General features: G+C 40.4%; 1 protein-coding gene and 1 long non-coding RNA gene across 2 annotated transcripts in view; one reads left to right on the forward strand and one right to left on the reverse strand.

Moving 5' to 3' along the window:
• Nucleotides 1-20,191, reverse strand: part of SLC17A8 (solute carrier family 17 member 8) — a 60,958-nt gene extending 40,767 nt beyond the window's left edge. The window contains exons 1-6 of the mRNA XM_077472290.1: nucleotides 19,507-20,191; nucleotides 10,508-10,760; nucleotides 5,684-5,802; nucleotides 5,337-5,451; nucleotides 2,194-2,281; nucleotides 1,788-1,874 (exon numbers count right to left, since the gene is read on the reverse strand). Of these exons, the coding sequence (XP_077328416.1) occupies nucleotides 1,788-1,874; nucleotides 2,194-2,281; nucleotides 5,337-5,451; nucleotides 5,684-5,802; nucleotides 10,508-10,760; nucleotides 19,507-19,607 (763 nt within the window). The 5' untranslated portion in view covers nucleotides 19,608-20,191. The remainder of the gene's footprint in view (nucleotides 1-1,787; nucleotides 1,875-2,193; nucleotides 2,282-5,336; nucleotides 5,452-5,683; nucleotides 5,803-10,507; nucleotides 10,761-19,506) is intronic.
• The window catches only part of LOC143962814 (uncharacterized), a 60,963-nt gene that overhangs the window by 29,383 nt on the left and 9,075 nt on the right, over nucleotides 1-22,505 (forward strand). The gene's annotated exons all lie outside the window — the stretch shown is intronic.

The raw sequence follows: 22,505 nt of genomic DNA on the forward strand, positions 1-22,505 counted from the left end.
AAAAATTACAAAAAAATAAAAAACCCAGAGGTAATCAAATACCACCAAAAGAAAGCTCTATTTGTGGGGACAGTGTTGTATGACCGTGCAATTGTCATTCAAAGAGTGACAGCGCTAAAAGCTGAAAATTAGTCTGGGCAGGAGGGGGGTTAAGGTGCCCAGTAAGCAAGTGGTTAACCACTTGAGGACCGCCGTATTGCCATTGTACGTCAGCACAATGGCACAGGCAGGCATAATCACGTACATCTACGTGATTGCCTTCCAGCGGGTGGGGGGTCCCATCGGACCCCCTCCCGCTGGATACGGCGGTCCGATTCGGTCCAGCAGCGATCCGTGATGAGGGGATGGCCGTTCGTTTTCGGCCACCCCCTCTGGATCGCTCCTGGCCAATGAGAAGCTTCCTCCCCTGTGTATTGTTTACACAGGAAGGAGGAAGTGATGTCATTCTTCTCGGGGCGGTCTTTTTGACCGGACTACGAGAAGAGTAAAAGTAAGTCTGCACGAACACTACACTGACATGTAGGTACACACAGGCACACAAACCCCCCGATTTATTTTGGGGTGTAATTTGACTTCTGCCCATAGCATGTGTGAGCAATATATCATTTAGTGACAACTTTGTGCAAAAAAAAAAAAGTTTGTAATATTCCCGCAACTTTTGGCAAAATATAAAATATTCCATGGACTCAACATGCCTCTCAGTAAATAGCTTGGGGTGTCTACTTTCCAAAATGGGGTCATTTGGGGGGGTTTTGTGCTATTTTGGCATTTTATGGCCTTCGAAACTGTGATAGGTAGTGAGGAGTTAAATCAAAAATTTGCACCCTTAGAAATCCTGAAGGTGGTGATTGGTTTTCGGGGTGCCGTGCGCGACTAGACTCCCAAAAAGTCCCACACATGTGGTATCCCCGTACTCGGGAGAAGCAGCAGAATGTATTTTGGGGTGTCATTTCACATATAACCATGGCATGTGTGAGCAATATATCATTTAGTGACAACTTTTTGTAAAAAAAATTTTTTTTTTTTTTTTTTGTCATTATTCAATCCCTTAGGACAAAAAAAATAAATATTCAATGGGCTCAACATACCCATCAGCAATTTCCTTGGGGTGTCTACTTTCCAAAATGGGGTCATTTGGGGGGGATTTGTACTGCCCTGCCATTTTAGCACCTCAAGAAATGAGATCGGCAGTCATAAATTAAAAGCTGTGTAAATTCCAGAAAATGTACTCTAGTTTGTAGACGCTATAACTTTTGCGCAAACCAAAAAATATACGCTTATTGACATTTTTTTTACTAAAGACATGTGGCTGAATAAATTTTGCCCTCAATGTATGACTAAAATTTAGTTTATTCGATTTTTCTTATAACAAAAAGAAGAAAATATCTTTTTTTTTCAAAATTTTCGCTCTTTTTCCATTTATATCGCAAAAAAAAAAAATCGCAGAGGCAATCAAATACCATCAAAAGAAAGCTCTATTTGTGGGAAGAAAAGGACGCAAATTTCGTTTGGGTGCAATATTGCATGACCGCGCAATTACCAGTTAAAGCAGCGCAGTGCGAAATTGCAAAAAGACCTCTGGTCCTTAAGGTATTTATTGGTCCGGAGCTGAAGTGGTTAAAAGGTCAGTATGTGCTATTGGATTCTGTGGAGGGGTTGGGAAGGATTAATGCAAACCTGTGGTCTTCCCCTGCATGGCTAAAGTCTGTATTTTCTTTAGGGCAAACTAAAATGGCACCTAGCAGCAATATAGCGAGCTATTGTTAAAATGTCTAAGAAAACCTTACCATAAATATAAAAAACAGATGACCATCCAATATACTGTACAAGTACCCCTGCTAATGGCATGGCGATTACCGCACCAGCATAGGATCCTGTAATGTAAACAGGGAAGAATTAGTACTTACAACAAACGGTTTCCAAAACAACCCAAATCCAGTGTTCAGTACCGGGGTCTGTCATAAAGATTGTCCAGCATGCTGGAATATCCCAGAGACAAAGAATTCTATCAATAGGGAAAATATTTCCTCAACCTATTCCCAGAATACACATCTAACAAGTAATGAACATCCACTACAACAGAATCTAAAACGTAGTTATTGTTTGTTACACAGTAAAAAGGCAGCCAACAGCTGCTTTGCCCAGACACAATAAATGATTAAGATTTAATATGTAAGAAGAATTTTGTCCTACCACAGAAAGAAGTGGTTGCTAGTCTGCTTCTCTCCAGTGGGGGCGCCCACTTACTCCACAAACCATGGCATGCTGGATACGTCACTCCCTGAAAACATTGAAACATACATTTATGTTAATCTCTCAAGTTACCAATTTATAGCGAAACTTTATGTTCTTTTTTCATCTTTGCAACTATGAAATCTTCTGCCCTTGTTGTTTTAACTTTGGATAGTAAAACCTTTTTTTCTGCCAGTAATATATATATATATATATATATATATATATATATATATATATATATATATATATATATATATATATATATATACATATACACACACATACATACATACATACATACATACAGCCCACATCCTGTTTCTTGTCTGGTAAAAAGCCTAGGCTTATCACATAATGCACATCTCTCTCTCCAACTCTTGTGAGAGTTTTCCAGGAAGAGAGAGGTGATGAGTCATAAGCGGGCCAATGAGAGCTTCAGAGCTGGAGACGTGCCTCTGTGTTAATCCAGGAAGTGAACAGGCTGCAGCTTCAGTTAAAATGATTACAGCCAGACTCAGTGGAGGGATATTTCGGCAGCATATTTGGCAAGTACAGAATCACAGTATATATAAAATAATATGCAAAGTGGATGGAGGGAAGCTTCAGAATGGCAAAGATGTTTTTATTACAAATGATGTGAGCTGACTGCAGCTCCTCTTTAACAAACTTCAGACAAAGAACAAAAGGTCAATTCATATACATGTCTGAGTATGGTTTTGTCTGATAAAGGATTTGTAATTATGCGCAGTCAGGCTTTTAATCATTCCAGCCAGACAGCGCAGTCAGGTCTTCAACCTGCACTTTAGCAGTACAGCTTGTCAAGGACACAACCCTACGCTGCTATTTACAAAGTGAAGGAGCAGCGGCACAATAATGAGTCATGATTCTGCTCTTTCCTACAGTCAGCATGTTTGCTACTAGCACAAGTGCAGTGCAACAAAGCCTGGCTGGCTCCTAACATTGGCTCGTCTTCTGTTAAAGAGAATAGAAGAGATTTCAAGAGGAATTCAGGCATTTAAAACACATTGCATGATTTCTAATTAATAAGTAGCTGTATGTATGTATGTATATATATATATATATATATATATATATATAGATAGATACTGTATATAGATATATATATATATATATATATATATATATATATATATAGATATAGATATATATCAATATCTATATATATCGATATCTATATATATATATATATATAGATAGATATATATATATAGATATATATAAACACACTCACCGGCCACTTTATTAGGTACACCTTGTTAATACTGGGTTGGACCCCTTTTGCCTCCCCGTTTTGCCCCCTTTTTTCATGGCATAGATCCAAAGAGGTGTTGGAAGCATTCCTCAGAGATTTTGGTCCATATTGACATGATTGCATCACACAGTTGCTGCAGTTTTGTTGGCTACACATCCATAATGCGAATCTCTTGTTCCACCACATCCCAAAGGTGCCCTATTGGATTGAGATCTGGTGGCTGTGGAGGCCATTGGAGTACAGTGATCTCATTGTAGATAATATCCCCCACACCATTACATCACCACCAGCCTGCAAAGTTGATACAAGGCAGGATGGATCCATCCTTTCATGTTGTTTATGCCCAATTCTTACTCTACCATCTGAATGTCACAGCTGAAATCGAGACTCATCAGACCAGGCAACGTTTTTCCAATCTTCTATTGTCCAATTTTGGTGAGCCTATGCGAATTGTAGCCTCAGTTTCTTATTCTGTAGACCATCTGCTATAAAGGCTTCACGTGTTGTACATTCAGAGATGGTATTCTGCATACCTTGCTGGTTATTTTAGTTACTGTTTCCATTCTGTTATCTTGAACCTGCCCAATATCCCCTGTGACCTCTGATATCAACAAGGCCTTTTCCTCCACACAACTGCAGCTCACTGGATATTTTCTCTTTTTTGGACCATTCTCTGTAAACCCCAGAGATGGTTGAGCCTAAAAATTCCAGTAGAGTAGATTTCCAGCAATTTTTTATATACTCAGACAAACCAACAGCCATGCACATGCCAACAGCACCAACAGTCATGCAACATTCAAAGTCGCTTAAATCCCCTTTCTTCAACATTCTTCAACATTCTAATGCTCGGCTTGAACTTCAGCAAGTCATCTTCACCACGTCTAGATGACTAAATGCATTGGGTTGCTTCCATGTGATTGGCTGATTAGCAATTTGTGTTACCAAGCAATTGAACAGGTGTAACTAATAAAGTGGCCAGTACAGTGGGAAAAAAGCATTTGATCCCCTGCTGATTTGCCCACTGACAAAGAAATAATCAGTCTATAATTTTAATGGTAGATTTTAACAGTGAGAGAAAAACGCATTTCAAAACGTACTTCTGGAGTGAAAAATCAAATGTTATTATTTATGGTATTGTGGTATGAACATGCACTACAGACCAGTGTTCATTTTGAAGTCAAATTTCAATTTAGTTTTAGTCTTAGTCTTTTGACTAAAATGGCATTTTAGTTTTAGTCCCATTTTAGTCTTTTGACTAAAATGCCATTTTAGTTTTAGTCGTATTTTAGTCATCTCAGTTGTTTCAGTTTTAATCGTATTACAGTCCTGGGGGTTGGGGACCACTGATGTAATGGACAAGAGTAAAACATAGGCAGAAAACACATAAAGTTATTGGCTGGTAATATTTATGTGATATACCTATTGAACTGATTTAACAAAACTCTTTTAACAGCATATTTAAATGCCAGCAAATAGGAGGAGTTAGTAATTCTAAAATCTTAGTAATGACATTATATTTTCATATGTAAGTAAAAAACAATACATGACATACAGGGTCATCTTTAGCACAGAGCAAAAGGAGCTGCTGCCCTGGGCCCAGTCATTGTGGGGCCCAAAGCAGCTGGCCCTTGAGCCCACAAATAGTTGATAAGTGGATTCGGGAGGGCCCAAGAAAATGTTTGCCGAGGGTCCACTTAATATTAAAGATGGCCCTGATGACATAACACACACACATAAAATATACAAAACTGAGATTTTATAAATACCGGTAGATATAAAACAGATAGCGAGATAGGGGCTAGAATAACAATATATTAGGAGTACCTACCTCAACAAGGCCTTGGACAATACGAACCGATATAACACACCCAAAATGTACTTTTGCTGCTGATGGAATTAGCATATTTAGGACTGAGGTTAAAAAAATAGCAGCACCAAATACCCTGTAGGAATAAAAACAAATGTCTCCAGCACATTTAGATGGCACACCATACCAATACATGAAAAAACAATATAAGACAGATTTATTTCTATATTTTAATTACTTAGGTAAGAGGAACAAGGTTTAATCAAAAACTTTGCTAAGCCACTGATAGGCCTGTAATGCTTTAATAAAAGAACTACAATAAAAAAAAATGCTATAGATGGTCTTAATACATGTTTAAATATAAATACCTATTGGCAGCAAGCTTATTTGCTATGAATCCTCCAGGAATCTGGGTCACAATGTATCCCCAGAAAAACGATCCATGGATCAGGCCAACAGTTTCTGGATCCCAGTTGAACTGAGCTTTCTATCAAAAGATATGTAATTTATTTAAAGGATCTGTTCATAAAATGGTGCATGCACAATTTTTAGTTCATTGCCGGGCCTTAAGCAGCCTAGCCAATGGCTTCCTTAATGCAATGCACATTACCATACGATGCTATGGATGGGCCTGGTGCGAATGACTCGGAATTTCACAAGTAAAATTTCTAATATACCTATAAACATCTGATGAAGGCGATCTGCAAAATGTGATACCAATAGGTCTGAACAACACCCTAAGCACATCAAATATTTACCTGAGCCCATCCCAATCCAGCGATGTGCACGACAGCCTCGGCTGTACGGGACTCTCCCTCCTCATTGGCTGAGGCAGCAGCGGGCGCCATTAGCTCCCGCTGCTGTCAATGAAAAGAGCCAATGAGGAGAGGGAGGGGGCAGGGAGGGGGCAGTGTCTGGCCGCAGCTCTGTGTCTGAATGGACTCACAGAGCAGCGGCTCGGCTTGGGTGCCCCCATAGCAAGCTGCTTGGCAGGGAGGAGGGGCCAGGAGCACCGGTGAGGGCCCAGAGAAGAGGACGATCTGGGGTGCTCTGTGCATTTTTAAGAATAGTTAGTGTTAGGCTTGAATTGAATTAGACTTTTCCACATTAATAGTCTTAAAAAACTCTATTATTTCCTTCGTATCCTCCAATATAGTCTCAGTGCAGAGATGGTTGATGTTATGATTTACAACCCATTACATCACAAAAGGGTGTTCAAGCCTAATTCTAACGCTTTTTTTTTTGTTTGGAAGATGGTGAGAAAGGGTTAAAATCTCTATCAAATCGATACTGCTGTCTTTGCCCCCCATTTGGGAGATTTCTCCTCATCGTCTGTTGGACAGGTTAGGAAGTGAGGGAAATATTCCCATTTCCTTTATTTGAGTCTTAGTCCTTGTACACACGGTCGGACATTCTGACAACAAAATCTGTCGGATTTTGTCCAAAACTTGTGTTGCATACACACGGTCGGACAAAGTTGTTGGAAAATCCGATCGTACGTAACGTGATGACGTCATTTCATTACGACGGGACTACGTTCAGGCTAGTAGCCAATAGCTTTGGTCTAGAAATTTGATCTGAGCATGCGTGGCACTTTGTCCGATCGGAATTCTCTACACACAATCGGGCAAAGTCTGATCGGATCATGTTGTCGGAAAGTTTTAAGCCCAGCTCTAAAACTTTGTCCATCGGAATATCAGTCCAAAACAGTCCGATGGAGCCCACACACAGTCGCATTATCCGACAACACGGTCCGATCGGACATTTTCCGTCGGAATGTCCAACCGTGTGTACAAGGGCTAAGACTGAACATGAAATGAAAAATCCACCCAACAGGGACATGAGCAATACTTCTATGAAAATGAGTTAGGTTTAAAATGTCTGTCTAGATGCCATTTCTGTGTTTGTCACCTCATTTGTCTATAGGTGAAGCTCTCTTGTGGATGCAGCTGACACATGCCAGAAAGTACAGAAGGCCATCCATCTGCATGCTACAAAAGGGCTGGGGAGTGCGCTGGGAAGTGCGAAAGAGGCCCTGGGCTGGGGGGTGCAGAGGAGGGCCTGACCTGGAGGGGAGCAGAGGAGACCCTGGACTTGGGGATGCAGTGGAGGTCCTGCGCTGGGGGGGGGGGTGCAGTGGAGGCCTTGGACTAGGGGGGTGCAGAGGAGGTGCTGGAGTGAGGGGGTTCAAATGAGGCCCTGGACTAGGAGGGGAGTACACAGGAGGCCCTGGGCTGGGGAAAGATTGCAATCATATGTTTGGGATCCTTTCACATGCCTGGACCGGCACCCAGCTCAGGCACCCAGCTGAGCCAGCCACTCCTGCCCCTCTACAGGCCAGTGTTTCAGTGAGCACCGGGGGGGAGGAGGGGGCAGTGCAGAGCCAGAAACTGAAACTCACCAGCTTTCTGCTCAGGAAATGATCGGCAGTTTTTGATTACTCAGTTCTCAGCCTTAGAACCAGCGGGGGACAGATGCAGCATCTACCTAGGTAAGTTTGATTCATAAATAAAATTCCCATACTTCCCTTTTAATTACTCAATAGCTCCTCTTTCCTGCTATCTGGCCCACATGACAATTAGGCCTCATTCACATGGAGAATATGCATCCATGCCCAGTGTGATGGCTGTGTACCGCGTGGGGATACTTATTGTTCGGTGCATCCCTGTGCAGGCAGCCCAGTCAAAGTCAATTGGGAGGCAGCAGCTGCATGGACATAGTCGAATGTCAACATTTTACATGCAGACAGGAAGGGACGCATGTATCCAAACGCATTGTGTCTGCATTCGATTCTGTGCACCCGCTTCTATGGGTGAAGCTCTCTGGTGGATGCAGATGCAGCAAAAAGTGGCTCAGCATAAAGGGCCTGGCTCATCACCTGTTTGAATGAGCCCTTAGGGGAATTTATCAAAACTAGAGCAGACAGAATTTGGAGCAGCAGTGCATGGCAACCAAACAGTTCATATCTTTCATTTTTAAAGCTGAACAAGCTGAAGATAGAAACTGATTGGTTGGTTGCCAAGCACAGCTGTTCTAGATTCTAACTGCACCAGTTTTGTAATACTTACCTGAGTCCCCTATCGATCCAGCGATGTCCACAAGAGCCTTGGCTGTCCGATGACTCGCACTCCTGATTGGCTTTTGGAAGCAGCGGGAGCCATTGGCTCACACTGCTGTCAATAAGAGCCAGTGAGCCAATCAGAAGACAGAGGGAGCAGAGTCGAGCCATGGCTCTGTGTGTATATGGACACACAGAACTGCAGCTTGGGAGCGCACCTGCTTGGGTGCCCCCATAGCAAGCTACTTGCTGTGGGGGCACACAGAAAGAGGGAGGGGCCAGGGGTGCAGGCGAGGGACCCAAGAAGAGGAGGATCCAAGCTGCTCTGTGCAAAACCATTACACAGAGCAGGTAAATATAACATGTTTATTTTTTTAAAAACAAAGCAAAAAACAAGACTTTAATATCACTTTAAGGTTAGCTGTGTGTAATAAAGGATCTACAATAGAACAGTTTTATTTTATTAAAATGAGCATACTGAGGTTTGAATTGTCTGCTACATAATTGCTTGTGACACATTAAAGCATATAGCCATTTAAGCCCCTCCCACTATTGATGCAGTTTTGGTGCGGCGCCGCTATTTTTCCACATACTATTTTACTTGGGGGAGCAAAAAAACTGAGCAGCCTGGGTGCCAGATGTGCTAGCTACACCACTGCTCATACCTCCTTACTGGCCAATCATGCTGACTATCTAAGAACAGATCAGGTGGGGCATGAGGGGATGGCCTTTTTCCTGTTAGAAGACACTTGGATATATGGTAATTGGGGTGCTGACTGAGGCATCTGAAGGTATGTGCTAGCATCGCTGAGTCTGCATTTGTTTAAAAAATATATTTTTATTAGATTTTGCCAATATACAGGCACATTGGCTCAAAGGTCAACAAGAAATACCAGAAAAAGAGAAACTACAGTACATAAAAATAAATCCACAGTGCAAGTCATGTACAGCATATTTACTCTAGCACACCATGAGCAAGTGATATCTCGCATTGACAATTCTCGCATCATAGGTGAATCTGGGTACAAGATATAATATCACAAATGGTCGGGACAATTTATTAATGGTGCTAAGACCCAAGTGCACAAGAGACCAGTGCCTCAAACAGAGAAAAGTGAGGAAGACAAGGAGAGGAGACAGAAGAGGGTAGAGAAGAAAGGGAGCCTCTTTCTTGACTGGGAGTAAACCCGGTCTACCAGCAGCACAGATGAAGTTCTATGGATTGTCATAGAAAGGGTTGAAGTTAGGATGAAGTAGAAAAATCAATCCATGAGTACCCCAGTGTCATACATTTTGGGAACCTGTGATGGAGACTGGCGGTTAATTCTTCCATCTTCATTATCGAATTTCGTTCTTAAACCTATTCTCTAGTGGTTGGAGGGTCTGTGCATTTTTCTCCTACAGCCTGCCCAGCACATATTTAAAGCAACAGATATACCTTAAGTGACAAGTACACTTTCAGAGAATGTACATCTCCCTACCTGGTCTCCACTCTCAGGCCGCGTACACACGCGGGGACTGTTCGCTCAACTTTGTCCGCTGAACAGTGTTTCGGCGGACAGTCCGCTCGTGTGTGGGCTTTCAGTGGACAGTTTCAGCGAACAGTCTGCTGAACAAAGTTTTTCGGAATTTCCGAAAAACTGTCCGCTGAAACTTTGTTTCAGCGAACAGTCCCCTCGTGTGTAGGCTTGTTCGTCAAACTAAGTTCCGCGCATGCTCAGAAAGGATTTACACGCCAAAGTTTGCATTGCAGTGTATAGGACGTCGTTTTCTAGTCCCGTCGTACGTGCCGTTCACGTCATCGCGCACGGTTTCAGCGGACTGTTCGTTCGCCGTGTGTGGGCAAGTCCGTCCATGCTAATTTTGAGCGGACTGTCCGCTGAAACTGTTTGACGGACAAAGTTGAGCGAACAGTCCCCGCGTGTGTACGCGGCCTTAGAAGAAGACCGCATCGAAGTCTCTGAGGACACACTGCACAGATGCAACTGGTAGTGAGGAATATTAGGTAAGCAAGCATAGGTAAGCATGCAGCTGGCAGGAAGGGGGAAATTGAACAGTTTAGATCAGGGAGTCTAGGCGAGGTGGACAGTCAAAAAAATGCATTTGTTCTTAAAATGAATAAATGGTCACTTACCTGGATTTCTGGCTTTCCATCAACATAAACAGTATTGTTATTTACCATTTCGACAATAGCTACACCAAGATTACACCTAATTCCAAAGGAAATACAGAATCCCAAGCCAGTCATAACGGCAATGATATAACGTTTGGGCAAACCACAGCAATGACAATCAAACTTCGGGAGTGTATAAGTGGGGGCTTGAACAGGCTGTCCATCTTCATTCAGTTCAATATTGTCTTCCTCAAAATTTGTGCCATCAATTTTTCTTGAGAAAAAAAAAAAAGTGGTTAAAATAAAGTACAATTATTTGTCCAAGCAATTTTAATTTGCAGTCAGCAGGATACATTTCACATTGAATAGGTCATAGTTTAAAGAATATATTATCATTAATTTTTACCAGTGCAACTAAAAGAATTTGTTCGCCGTTCTGAACACTGGGGAATGGGGATCATGGCTGTTAGAACTACTAACACCCTAATACCATGCAGGGCAAGCACAGGTTCACTTTAATGTCGCCCCACCATCTGCCCATGTGTACCTTCCATTTATCACCCTCCACTTTATTTATTATAAAAGAAGAATGCTCGTTCAAGTTCCATGTCGCACTTTGGAGCTCATGCGTGCTGAGGATACTTTCCCTGTCTGAGTGTCAATCAGCAAATAACTAGTGTTGTAATGGGTAAAAGGATAGGGACTAGGAGTCACATACACCACATATGCAACATTGACTCCCCAGGGAAATAGCACAAGGAGCAAAAGGAAGTATAAGCATCTGCAGCAGACACCATTAAAGTGAACCTTGGATGAGCAAAACAAAGGTTAATTTAAAGCCCACCTCGAGGCTCACCAGTCACCCTTCCAGTCCTCCCCTTCCCCTATGAGCTCATGATACATGGGGTGGATGACAATGCAGGACTGGTTGTTCCTAACATAGGCAAAAGAAAGATTTTAGTGTGATTTATTGCACAAATAGTAAAAATAGTAAAAATGCTTGATATAATATTTGTCTGTTTTTTCATAGGGGAGTTCAAGAACCTAAAAATCTTTAAGCCCTTGTACACACGGTCGGACATTCCGATGGAATATGTCGGATCGGACCGTGTTAATTCTATACAAAAGTGTAGCACTAAAACCAGGCATATTATAACATTCTTATGAAGAACAATATACATTCATATATAAAACATATGCATATGTGTATTAAACACTAATAATGTGAAATAAGAAAAAAAACAACCTAAAGAGATACAAAGTCTCTTATAAATCAAAACCACGTGTATAGTGAAAATTACAGGTAAGTGAAAAATAACAGGTGAAAGAAAGTCCAAAAAAGAGATGCAAAGTCTCTTGTATGTGATAATCCGATCCACATGTATGAAGAAAATCACCGTCCACCTTCTTTACATGTAAAGGTCATGCAGACACCACGTGATATTCCCTTCACCAGACAAGGTGTAGGCTTACCAGATATACTGGATCCAAACGAATATACATTCGAAGGATCACAAAAGCTTGTATAATTGTATGTAGATTTCCCAAGAATAAATTCTCCAAAGGAATTTCAAGTATAATCGTTCCGTTCGTGTACTGGGCAGTAGATTATCTCCAACCATACACACCAATTGAAATAGTTGAATACATGTAAAGGGAAATAGGGACCAAATAGCGTAATTGCGTTTTAAAAGGAAATTTAATAAAAAGTAATAAACTCACATGTATACAGTAGATCAAGTGCTTTTCAATAAAAACACGACTGCAGTGGAGTACCGATGCGTTTCGTCCTAGAAGACGTCATCTGGGGTGCTACTCCACCGCAGCCCACTTACTTTTATACCTGAACATCCAATTAGCCAAAAATTCTGTCTGTCCGTGTCACCGCATATTACTTCCGGTTAAACATGGCCGCCGGCGTGCGTTCCACGCCTCGTTATGGTGTTATTCTTAAAGAGCTTAACATAACTGAGTAATACAGTATATAATACGGACCGTGTTGTCGGATAATCTGACCGTGTGGGGGACACATCGGACTTTTTCCGTCGGAATGTCCGACCAACAAAGTTTGAGAGCTGGATATAAAATTTTCCGACAACATGATCCGATCGGACTTTGTCCGATGGTTTGTAGAGAATTCCGATCGGACAAAGTGCCACGCATGCTCAGATCAAATTATGAGACCAAAGCTATTGGCTACTAACGACAACGTAGTCCCGTCGCAACGAACGAGCGTCATCACGTTATGAACGATCGGATTTTCCAACAACTTTGTCCGACCGTGTGTATGCAACACCAGTTTCGGACAAAATCCGTCGGAAAAAATTAGACAAGTTTTGTTGTCGGAATGTCCAACCGTGTGTACAAGGGCTAAGAGTTTATGTGCAGAAACTATTTTCAGCATTTTTAAGCCTAGCGTAAATCTCGCTGGGCTTTTCCTTACTCCGGGAAGCCACATGAGCAGGGTACAGTCTGACATACAAACTAATGGCTCGTCCATAGTAGGATAAATTGTTGGATGTGCATGAGTGGGTAAATGCTGATGCAAAGAAGCATCAGTGTTTACAGGTGTACGCCGATGTACAGCCACATACTTGTATGGGAGGCTGTACATGCCACGTGCGGCTACCCAGGGGCCATACATTTTCAGAAGATTTACACTAGGCATAAAAAAATGCCTACATGAGTCCTTGTGCATGAACTCTTAATTTTAAGTGTAAGCTATGTGTCACCTGAAGTTTCATATCTTGGGAAAGGTTGTAAAACAATGAAATGCTGCTTATTGCCTGCAGAAAGCTTCCTAAAGAGAATTAATCACATACAAAAAAAAGCAATACTGTATACTAGTTATATAAGGTTGCATTTTACTGCTGATGCTGTAACAACACATTACCGTTGCTCAAGTACTAAAAGATATTGGTTAGGTTCTCATTCACTAATCCAGTTCGCATGAGGTCATGAAATCGTTTATTGCCTTGCAGCTTTCTTCAGACCTAGGAAATCTTTAAAACTGTATTTAAATCACAAAAATAGAAAGTGCACCATGCTCGTGCATTAGCTTAGGCAGTACTTTTTTTGTGAAATCCAATAAAATGCTTGCAAATAAGTTAAAATTACAGACATTTAACCATTCATCGCATCCTATGGACCTCCTCACACCACCATTTTGAGATTGATCAATGCGAGTATAACCTTAGCAATATGCAGATGGTAAACCTTAGCTAGATAATGCATTTTGAGGGACAACCCCTCTTTTTTTCCTCAGAGTTAACCTGCTTGCAAATTGTCTTACCACTAAATAGTCCAGACCCAGCATAAGGCCAGAGGGGTGTGGAGACTGTTTGCCTTACACTTGGTCTGGACTATTTAAGGGTAAACATCTGTGCAATGGGTTAGCTCTGAGAAAGAGGGCTTATGTTTGAAACGTGTCATCTATCTATGGGTTACCTAAGGCTATACTCACATCCATCAATCCGAAGATAGGGAATAGAGGAGTGAGGGTCTGTAGGTTGTGATGGACGGTTACATGCCTGTAATTTTAACTTGTTTTTGAGTATTTTGTTGGATTTTACAAATGAAGTAACTTCTAATGTGGAGACTGGAGCATTGTCTCTTTTTGTGGTTTTAGTATAGCTCTAAAATGTTTATATTTTTACATTTAAAAAATATTAAAATTATAAAAAATATTAAAATTGTTATATTGTTTGATTAATTTAGACATGAATATATTATTATAAGCTTAGTATTAAATTATGTTATTATGTCATTCAAATGAACTGAAGACAATAGATACACTTGAACACTCAAACAATCGATTTGGTGACTGCTGTATGTATAGCCAACATGTTTTTATGTTTTGTTTTTTTCTATTTTTTAACAGAGTTGCAAAGAATTAGATTCCCTGTCAAATTTCAATGCTGTCTGTGTCTCACTTGGTAGGTTCACCCGTGGTATTTTTCATAGTGACCTGTGCCACAAAGACAGAAAGTAAGTGGAAATTCAACATTTTAGAGTTGTCAACAGAAAAAGAGGCAAGAGGAAATACATTGCAATTCAATATGGACATCTATTCTGGTGGTAACTATTTTGAGGGGAGATTTGTCTTCACTTCCTCTCCTGAAGACACAACAAAAACTAAAAGGAAAATCTCCACAAAGTGAGGGAAGATTTACCCTTACTTCCTGTTGTGCTCTTAGGACAGAAAGTGAAAAGATGCCTTCCCAACAGGACACAGACAGCAAAGAATAATTATCAGGGATTGCAACCATTCCTTACTCTTTCCAAAAGGTTTTGGCTATAGATGCACTTTAAGGTCTATGTAAAGTAGTCTGTACTGTGAAATATACAGTGCCTTGCAAAAGTATTCACCCCTTGGCATTTTTTGTGTTTTGTTGCCTCACAACCTGGAATTAACATGGATTGTTTGAGGATTTGCATTATTTAATTTACAGAACATGCCCACAACTTTGAAGATTTTTTTTTATTATTGTGAAGCAAGCAACAAATAGGACAAAATAACAGAAAAAGTCAATGTGCATAGCTATTCACCCCTCTAAAGTCAATACTTTGTAGAGCCACCTTTTGTGGCTATCACAGCTTGCCACATCTTACCACTGGGATTTTTGCCCATTCCTCCTTGCAAAACTGATCCAGCTCCTTCAAGTTGGATGGTTTGCACTTGTGAACAGCAATCTTTAAGTCTGACCACAGAATTTCTATTGGATTGAGGTCTGGGCTTTGACTAGGCCATTCCAACACATTTACATGTTTCCCCTTAAACCACTCAAGTGTTGCTTTAGCAGTGTGTTTGGGGTCATTGTCCTGCTGGAAGGTGAACCTCCATCCTATCCTCAACCACACACAGAGTCGTACAGGAATCAAGAATATCTCTGTATTTAGCACCATCCATCTTTCCCTCAACTCTGACCAGTTTCCCAGTCCCGACTGCTGAAAAACATCCCCACAGCATGATGCTACCACCACTATGTTTCACTGTGGAGATGGTGTTCTTTGTGTGATGTGATGTGTTTGCACCAGACATAGCGTTTTCTTTGATGGCCAAAAAGTTCAATTTTAGTCTCATCAGACCAGAGCACCTTTTTTGCTGAAAGTAATGGTTTTCTTCTGGCCACTCTGCCATAAAGCTCAATTCTATGGAGCGTACGGCTTATTGTCGTTCTATGTACAGATACTCCAGTCTCTGCTGTGGAACTCCGCAGCTCCTCCAGGGTTACCTTAGGTCTCTGTGCTGCCTCTTGGATTAATGCCCTCCTTGCTCGGTCCATGAGTTTTGGTTTGCGGCCGTTTCTTGGCAGGTTTTGCTGTTGTGTCATGTTCTTTTCATTTGGTTATGATAGATTTAAGGGTGTTCCTAGGGATCATCAAAGATTTTGATATTTTTTTATAACCTAACCCTGACTTGTACTTCTCAACAACATTGTCCCTTACTTGTTTGGAGAGTTCCTTGGTCTTCATGGCAGTGTTTCATTAGTGGTGCCTCTTGCTTAGGTGTTGCAGCCTCTGAGGACTTTCAAAAAGGTGTAATGTAATGACAGATCATGTGACACTTAGATTGCACACAGGTGGACATCATTTCATTTTCATCATTCATCATTTCATGTCCACACAGGTGGACATCATTTTCACCTTGACTTCTCAAGGTAATTGGTTGCACCAGAGCTTTTTATGGGCTTCATAACAAATGGGGGGGGGGGGATACATATGCACATGCCAATTATCAATTTTTAATTTCTGAAAAATAATTTTATGTATATATTTTTCTAATTTTACTTCACCAACTTAGACTATTGTGTTCTAATCCATCACATATAATTCAGATTAAAAAAAACATTGAACTAAAAGCTGTAACAAAATAGGTAAACCGCCAAGGGGGTGAATACTTTTGCAAGACACTGTAGATGCTTGATCTACATTATTTATCAATGTTTTTGCCCAAGGTTCACACATATAATTAATTTCTCATAAGATTTAGCTAGAAAAATGTGTGGATCATGGGTGCAAGTTGTGTGAATCTTGAGTGAATAAATTGATAAATAGACCCCTTAAAAGGGTTTCAATAATTTGATATGGCATAGACCAGGGATCTCTAAACTATGGCCCACTCCAAGGTTTATCCAGCCATGTGGCTTATGTGCACATCCTTCCCTTCTCCCCCCCCCCCCCCAAACAGCGGATGAGCATAGTTAGCATTCCCCCCCCCCCCCACACCCAACAGCACCCTTGACACCCAGCAAGTCTACAGTGCAGGAGTGCAGGTTACCTTCCCCCACTGAGCTGTGTTGGTCCAAGGACCACTGACATCCTAGCAACCAATGACAGGCTTGCCCCAGCATTCAGAGGAGGACAGAACTTCCTCCATCAGCACTTGCTCCACCTTCTGGTTCCCAACTTGCTGTTATACTGCTTTGCAAGCCTAATTACAGAGGTGAATGGGACTCAGATGTGAGGGGGACTCTAATGGGAATACTGATATAAGGGGGGAGTCTAAAGGGGACACTGATGTACAAATAGATCTGATGGGGACACTGATGTAGAGGGGGGGGACTCTGATAGGGACACTGATGTAAAGGAGACATTGATGGGTAAGGGGAACTCAGGTGTAAGAAATACTTTGATGTAAGTGGGGAATTAGATATACAGGGGGCTTTAATGGGGACGCTGATGTAAGGTGGAACTCTGATGGGGGCTGTATTGTAAGGGGGGACTCTGATGGGGGCTGTAATGTAAGGGGGAACTCTGACAGGGTTCCTGATGTAAAGGGAAGTCTGATGAAAATGGAGCAGACTGAATTTATTTTTATTTGACCTTTATTAATGGCTCAAGTTTATTTCTTTGCTTTGAAGTTTTTTTTCTGTTGTTCTGAATTATATCATGCTGAAAAAAATCTCCAAGTAAAACTTGTTTATTTATTTAAATTGTATTCATTCATTTATAAAACATATTTTTTTAAAGTAGGCAAATATTTGTAAAATCTACAATGTGGTCCTCTTACTGAAAAGTTTGGCGATCCCTGTCATTGCCTGTAATTTATATCTTGTATTTTATAGGAGTTACCCTTTGCTGTGTCTTATAACATACACCCAGTGCACTACAGCAATATGTGAATGCTGGATGTACACTAAAGAACCAAAAAGCCCAATAAACTATATTATACAATAATATAATAATAATAGAGAACAATATTTCCCCTCTTATAGCACACAATATTCATATATCTCAGCTGTCTTACAAATCCAAAAAAGAATCATTTATGTTTATTCGAGCTGATGATGGAGACAAACTATTGTTTTCACTGCCCTGGTAAAACTCCTTTTTCAGACATGCATATAGTACACAAATGTTAATAGAGATGCATATTAAGTTTTTTTTTTATATCTGAAAATACATTTAAGCTCTTATCATGCAAGTTATATGAATATTGTAATGAATACACATTCAAAAGCATGGTATATACAGTGAATATATATTCATTTTGTGTATGGGGTCTTCAGTGATCAAAGGATCTATATAACACACACACAACAAAATCTTTATTACTAAATCTCTTATGAATAGAATTACACACAGGGTAAATCTTATGATTTATATAAAATGTTCATTTAAAAATAAGTTCCATTGTGTGAAAAGTCTCCTAAAACAGCTGTTTGTAAATCTTTTATTTTTAATGTACTTTGACATTTAACTGACAGTGTTAAATCCCATGTGGAAGTTAACAGTAATACTCGTATTTGCTTGCTGCTGAAACATATTATTTAAAAAAAACTCTGTTCTTTTCTTTCCTTCCATGAAAAGGGTAAAGGTAGTAAACATACTGCTCTTCAATAATGTAAAACAATAACCTGGTAATGAATGAGTAAATAAAATGCTTACTCTATTAAATACAAAATGGGGAAAAAATGCCCATATAACATGCAAGAAGAAATACAACTCTTCATGATACCTGTTTAATAAAAACAGTGATACAGGATTGTAATATGCAAGATGAAATAAACCATGAAATATTAATGGGTCAGTCTATCCATAGCTGATACTTCAGTTTTAAGTAGGTGGATTAAATCATCTAGTGGTTTAGTTTCTCTCATAGTTCCAAGGACTCCAAGGGTAAAATCCTCATTCTTGAGTCTCTGTCTGATCCCATTTTGAGTTGGTCCAGCTCTTTCAGTTGGGTATATTTGTATTAGGAATAAAAGCAACAGCAGTACAGGGAATACCCCTGGTTCAGCAGAATGGTGAAACTCCAAAGTGGGCAGGAAAGAAGATGAGGACAATAGTAGGGAGCTCTTACTACCAAAGCCCAAAAAGCTATCGGGTGACTGAGGTCACTATTTTCTCTGTGCATTGGAATATCACTTTTGGATGGACTGACCCGTTCATTTGACAAACTGCTAAAATTCAAATCCTCTAAATAAAATGAGCTAATTTTATTGTTACTACTATTTGTTTTCTCTTTTCCTACTTATTTATTATAGTTTTGGCATACAGTTCAGTATAATTGCTTCGTATGTAAATGTGTATACACATACATTTATACAGATGCCATTTTGTCTATCCATTATTTAATTTGGGCATTCATTTAATAAGTAATTTAAAAAATAACCGTGGAATTCATAACTACCTGTAAAAAATAAATTAAAAATATGTATAATACAGTTTGGCATAAATGTAATTAATAAATCAGGTAAATACCTTAATAATTCTTCTAATTGTTCTTCCTGTAAGTCTGGAAAACGTAATCTATTACTGCATCGGGCTGGAGTGCACAGTTGTTCCAAAACTGTGTTTCTGCATTTAAAGTTTCAGTGGACACCAACAGGTCCTGTGATCTATGCTTTCGGGTAATTGCCCAGCCACATGAATTAATAGCTCTCCTAATATTTTATTTGGAAACTTATAAGGAGTTTAGGAAAGCAGATCCTGTTGGGGACCATCAAGGACTAGTGTTGAAAAGCATCACTTTGGAAAATGGAGAGAAAATAAAAGTTGTAAAAAAAAATTCTTACCTTTGCAGATGCCCCAGTGAGTCACTGATGTTATTCTTCGCCTCCTCCTTTCCAGGATTCAGGATTTTTTCCTTGAATGAACTGAGTGCTTGGAAAGGCATTGTATAAGGTTATGGTGTCAACTCTACTGCAGACCACTCATCCTTACTTTCTGTCATCCAGAACTAGCGTTGGCCCTTCCGTTGGAAAAATGGCTCAAGCCTCACCACCTCATTCCAGCACAACTAGTTCTACGTCCCCAACAGTTCCTTCCAAGCTTCCACTTACTGAATTAAAAAGTGACTTCTCTGTGGATTTCAAATGAGATGTTTGAATAAAGCACAGGTTTATGACAAGTGTAATTATCCCAATAGTAGATGGAGCAGTGGATCTCACATCAGTGATCTTCTATCTGGAGGGGAAGCTGACAGCTGTGCAGGATAGCAGTAAACCCAACCAACCTATTTTCAAATGTGAAGCTCAAAATGATTAAGCCCCATGCAGCAACGCTATAGGACTGGCTGTGCTAAACTTCCCATTTCTAAAGTGAAACAAAGGTACACTATTTACAAATTAATTTTCTAGGTAAACTGCAAGAAGATAAGCCCCCCTCTAATATTGTGCACGTGCCCAGTCAGTGCCCTAGGATTCTGAGAAGTGATAATGATCCTATTTGGTTGTCATGTGTCGCTGATATTGGGAGAGATGCTACACTAGACGATGCTATAGTAACGAGGAAGCGATACGGTACTGCCAGTTTAGTTATTAATAGCATCCCATACAAAAGGGAAACAAAGAACAAGTTTATTAAACATTTAAAGGCTTCTTCCCGTCTCCATGACGCATGCAGGTGGCCATGGACTGAAATTCACATATATTATTACTGAGCCTTTTCTTTTTTTTTCAGGAGTCACAAGTCCCATTAGTGCAGCTGTGTGTCTGTGTTCCAATTCTTATGACATACATATGACAGAGAAGCAAACAAAGCAAAGCCAACATTTTGTAGGCACCTTTAAAACAAAACAGCTTCATGGATGGTTCACAAAGGCAGATGTTCTGTGGGTATTCCTGGTTAACAAATGATAAGTATACTAAATCCAGAGTATTAATATTAGTTTATAAAAGTAAATATAAAGTCAATTATTTTTTTTTCTTTAACATTTTTGAATTAAAAGACAGGAACATAAATAGATATAAACATCATTAGGTTTTACGTTAATCTGAATGGATTTTATTTAACTAAACCACTGTTTCTCAAGTTTTTTCCAGGCAAGGCACCCTTTAACAATTCTGCACACAAATTCTTGAGGCACCCCATTCTAAAATCTAAAAAACGAAAACTAAGAATTTTACATACAGTCGCAAAAATAAATATTTGATCCCCTGCAGATTTTGTATAGTTATCCACTTATGAAGAAATGAAAGGGTCTGTAAACCCTCAGGGTTTTTCACCTTAATGCATTTTATGCATTAGGGTGAAAAGCCTTTTGTGCTGCGGCACCCCCCCTTTTTCTTACATGAGCCTGATCATTCCAAAGATGGGGGCAAGCACAGCAGCTCCAGGCCGCTGTCTTGGTTCCTCATTGGATAGATTGATAACGATAGCAGCATAAGCCATTGGCTCCTGCTGCTGTCAATCAAATCCAGTGACACGGGAGCCGGGGGGGTCGTGTACTGCTATCTGTGTCAATGGATGCAGCAGGACTTGGGAGCGAGTCCGCACGAGTGTCCCCTTGGAAAGTGGCTCTCCTAGGGGGCACTCGAGAAGAAGAGGAGCCAGGAGCGTGAAGGGGGACCCCAAAAAGGAGGATCGGGGCGACTCTGTGCAAAACCCTTGCACAGAGGAGGTAAGTATGACATGTTTGATATTTTAAAATAAAATAAATAACAAACCCTTACAATCACTTTAAGGGTCTAACAATTAAAATACACCTTTGATAACAATTATAGACAGAATATCAACCAAAAATCAAGAAAAAACCCATGATACAAATGTTATAAATTGAGTTGCAGTTCAGTGAGAAAAATACGTATTTGCTCCCCTACCAACCAACAATAATTCTGGCCCCCACAGACTGGTTACAGTATGTGTTCATGTGGTACACAGATTAGTCCTGTCAATTTAAAAAGGTGCTCCTAACGACAATTTGTTGTGTGTGTATAAGACACCTGATCACAGAATCTTTCTTCCATTCAAACCTCACCATCATGGGCAAGGCCAAAGTACTGTCAAAGGACGTCAGGGACAAGGTTGTAGACCTGCACAAGACTGGAATGGGATACAAGACCATCAGCGATATCCTTGGTGAGAATGAGACAACTGTTGGAGTGATTATTAGCAAATGGAAGAAATGCAAAATAACTATCATTCACCCTCGGTCTGGAACTCCATGCAAGATTTCACCTCATGGGGTAAGGATGATCATGAGAAAAGTGAGGGATAAGCCCAGAACTACAGGGGAGGAGCTTGTGAATGATCTCAAGGCAGTTGGGACCACAGTCACCAAACAAACCATTGGTAACACAATATGCTGTGATGGATTGAAATCCTGCAGTGCTCGCAAGTTCCCCCTCCTCAAGAAGGCACATGCAGAGGCCCATCTGAAGTTTGCCAATGAACATCTAATTGATTCAGAGAAGGATTGGCAGAAAGTGCTGTGGTAAAATGAGTCCAAAATGAAGCTCTTTGGCATTAACTGGACTTGCAGTGTTCAGAAGAAGAAAAATTCTGACTATGACCCTAAGAACACCATCCCTACAACCAATATCGGAGGTGGAAACATTATGCTTTGGGGCTGTTTCTCTGGTAAAGGTACAGACATGTATTGTTAAATCTTGGATGAGAACCTTATTCCCTCCGCCAGAACACTGAAAATGGGTCGTGGATGAGTCTTCCAGCATGACAATGACCCAAAACATACTGCCAGTACAACAAAGGAATGGCTTAAGAAGAAGCACATTAAGGTCATGGAGTGGCCTAGCCAGTCTCCAGCCGTTTATCCTATAGAACGTTTATGGAG

Source organism: Lithobates pipiens, unplaced genomic scaffold (assembly GCF_037356315.1).
Source record: "Lithobates pipiens isolate NorthernLeopardFrog02 unplaced genomic scaffold, aLitPip1_a1.2 Scaffold_8, whole genome shotgun sequence".
In the NCBI taxonomy this organism is placed as follows: domain Eukaryota; kingdom Metazoa; phylum Chordata; class Amphibia; order Anura; family Ranidae; genus Lithobates; species Lithobates pipiens.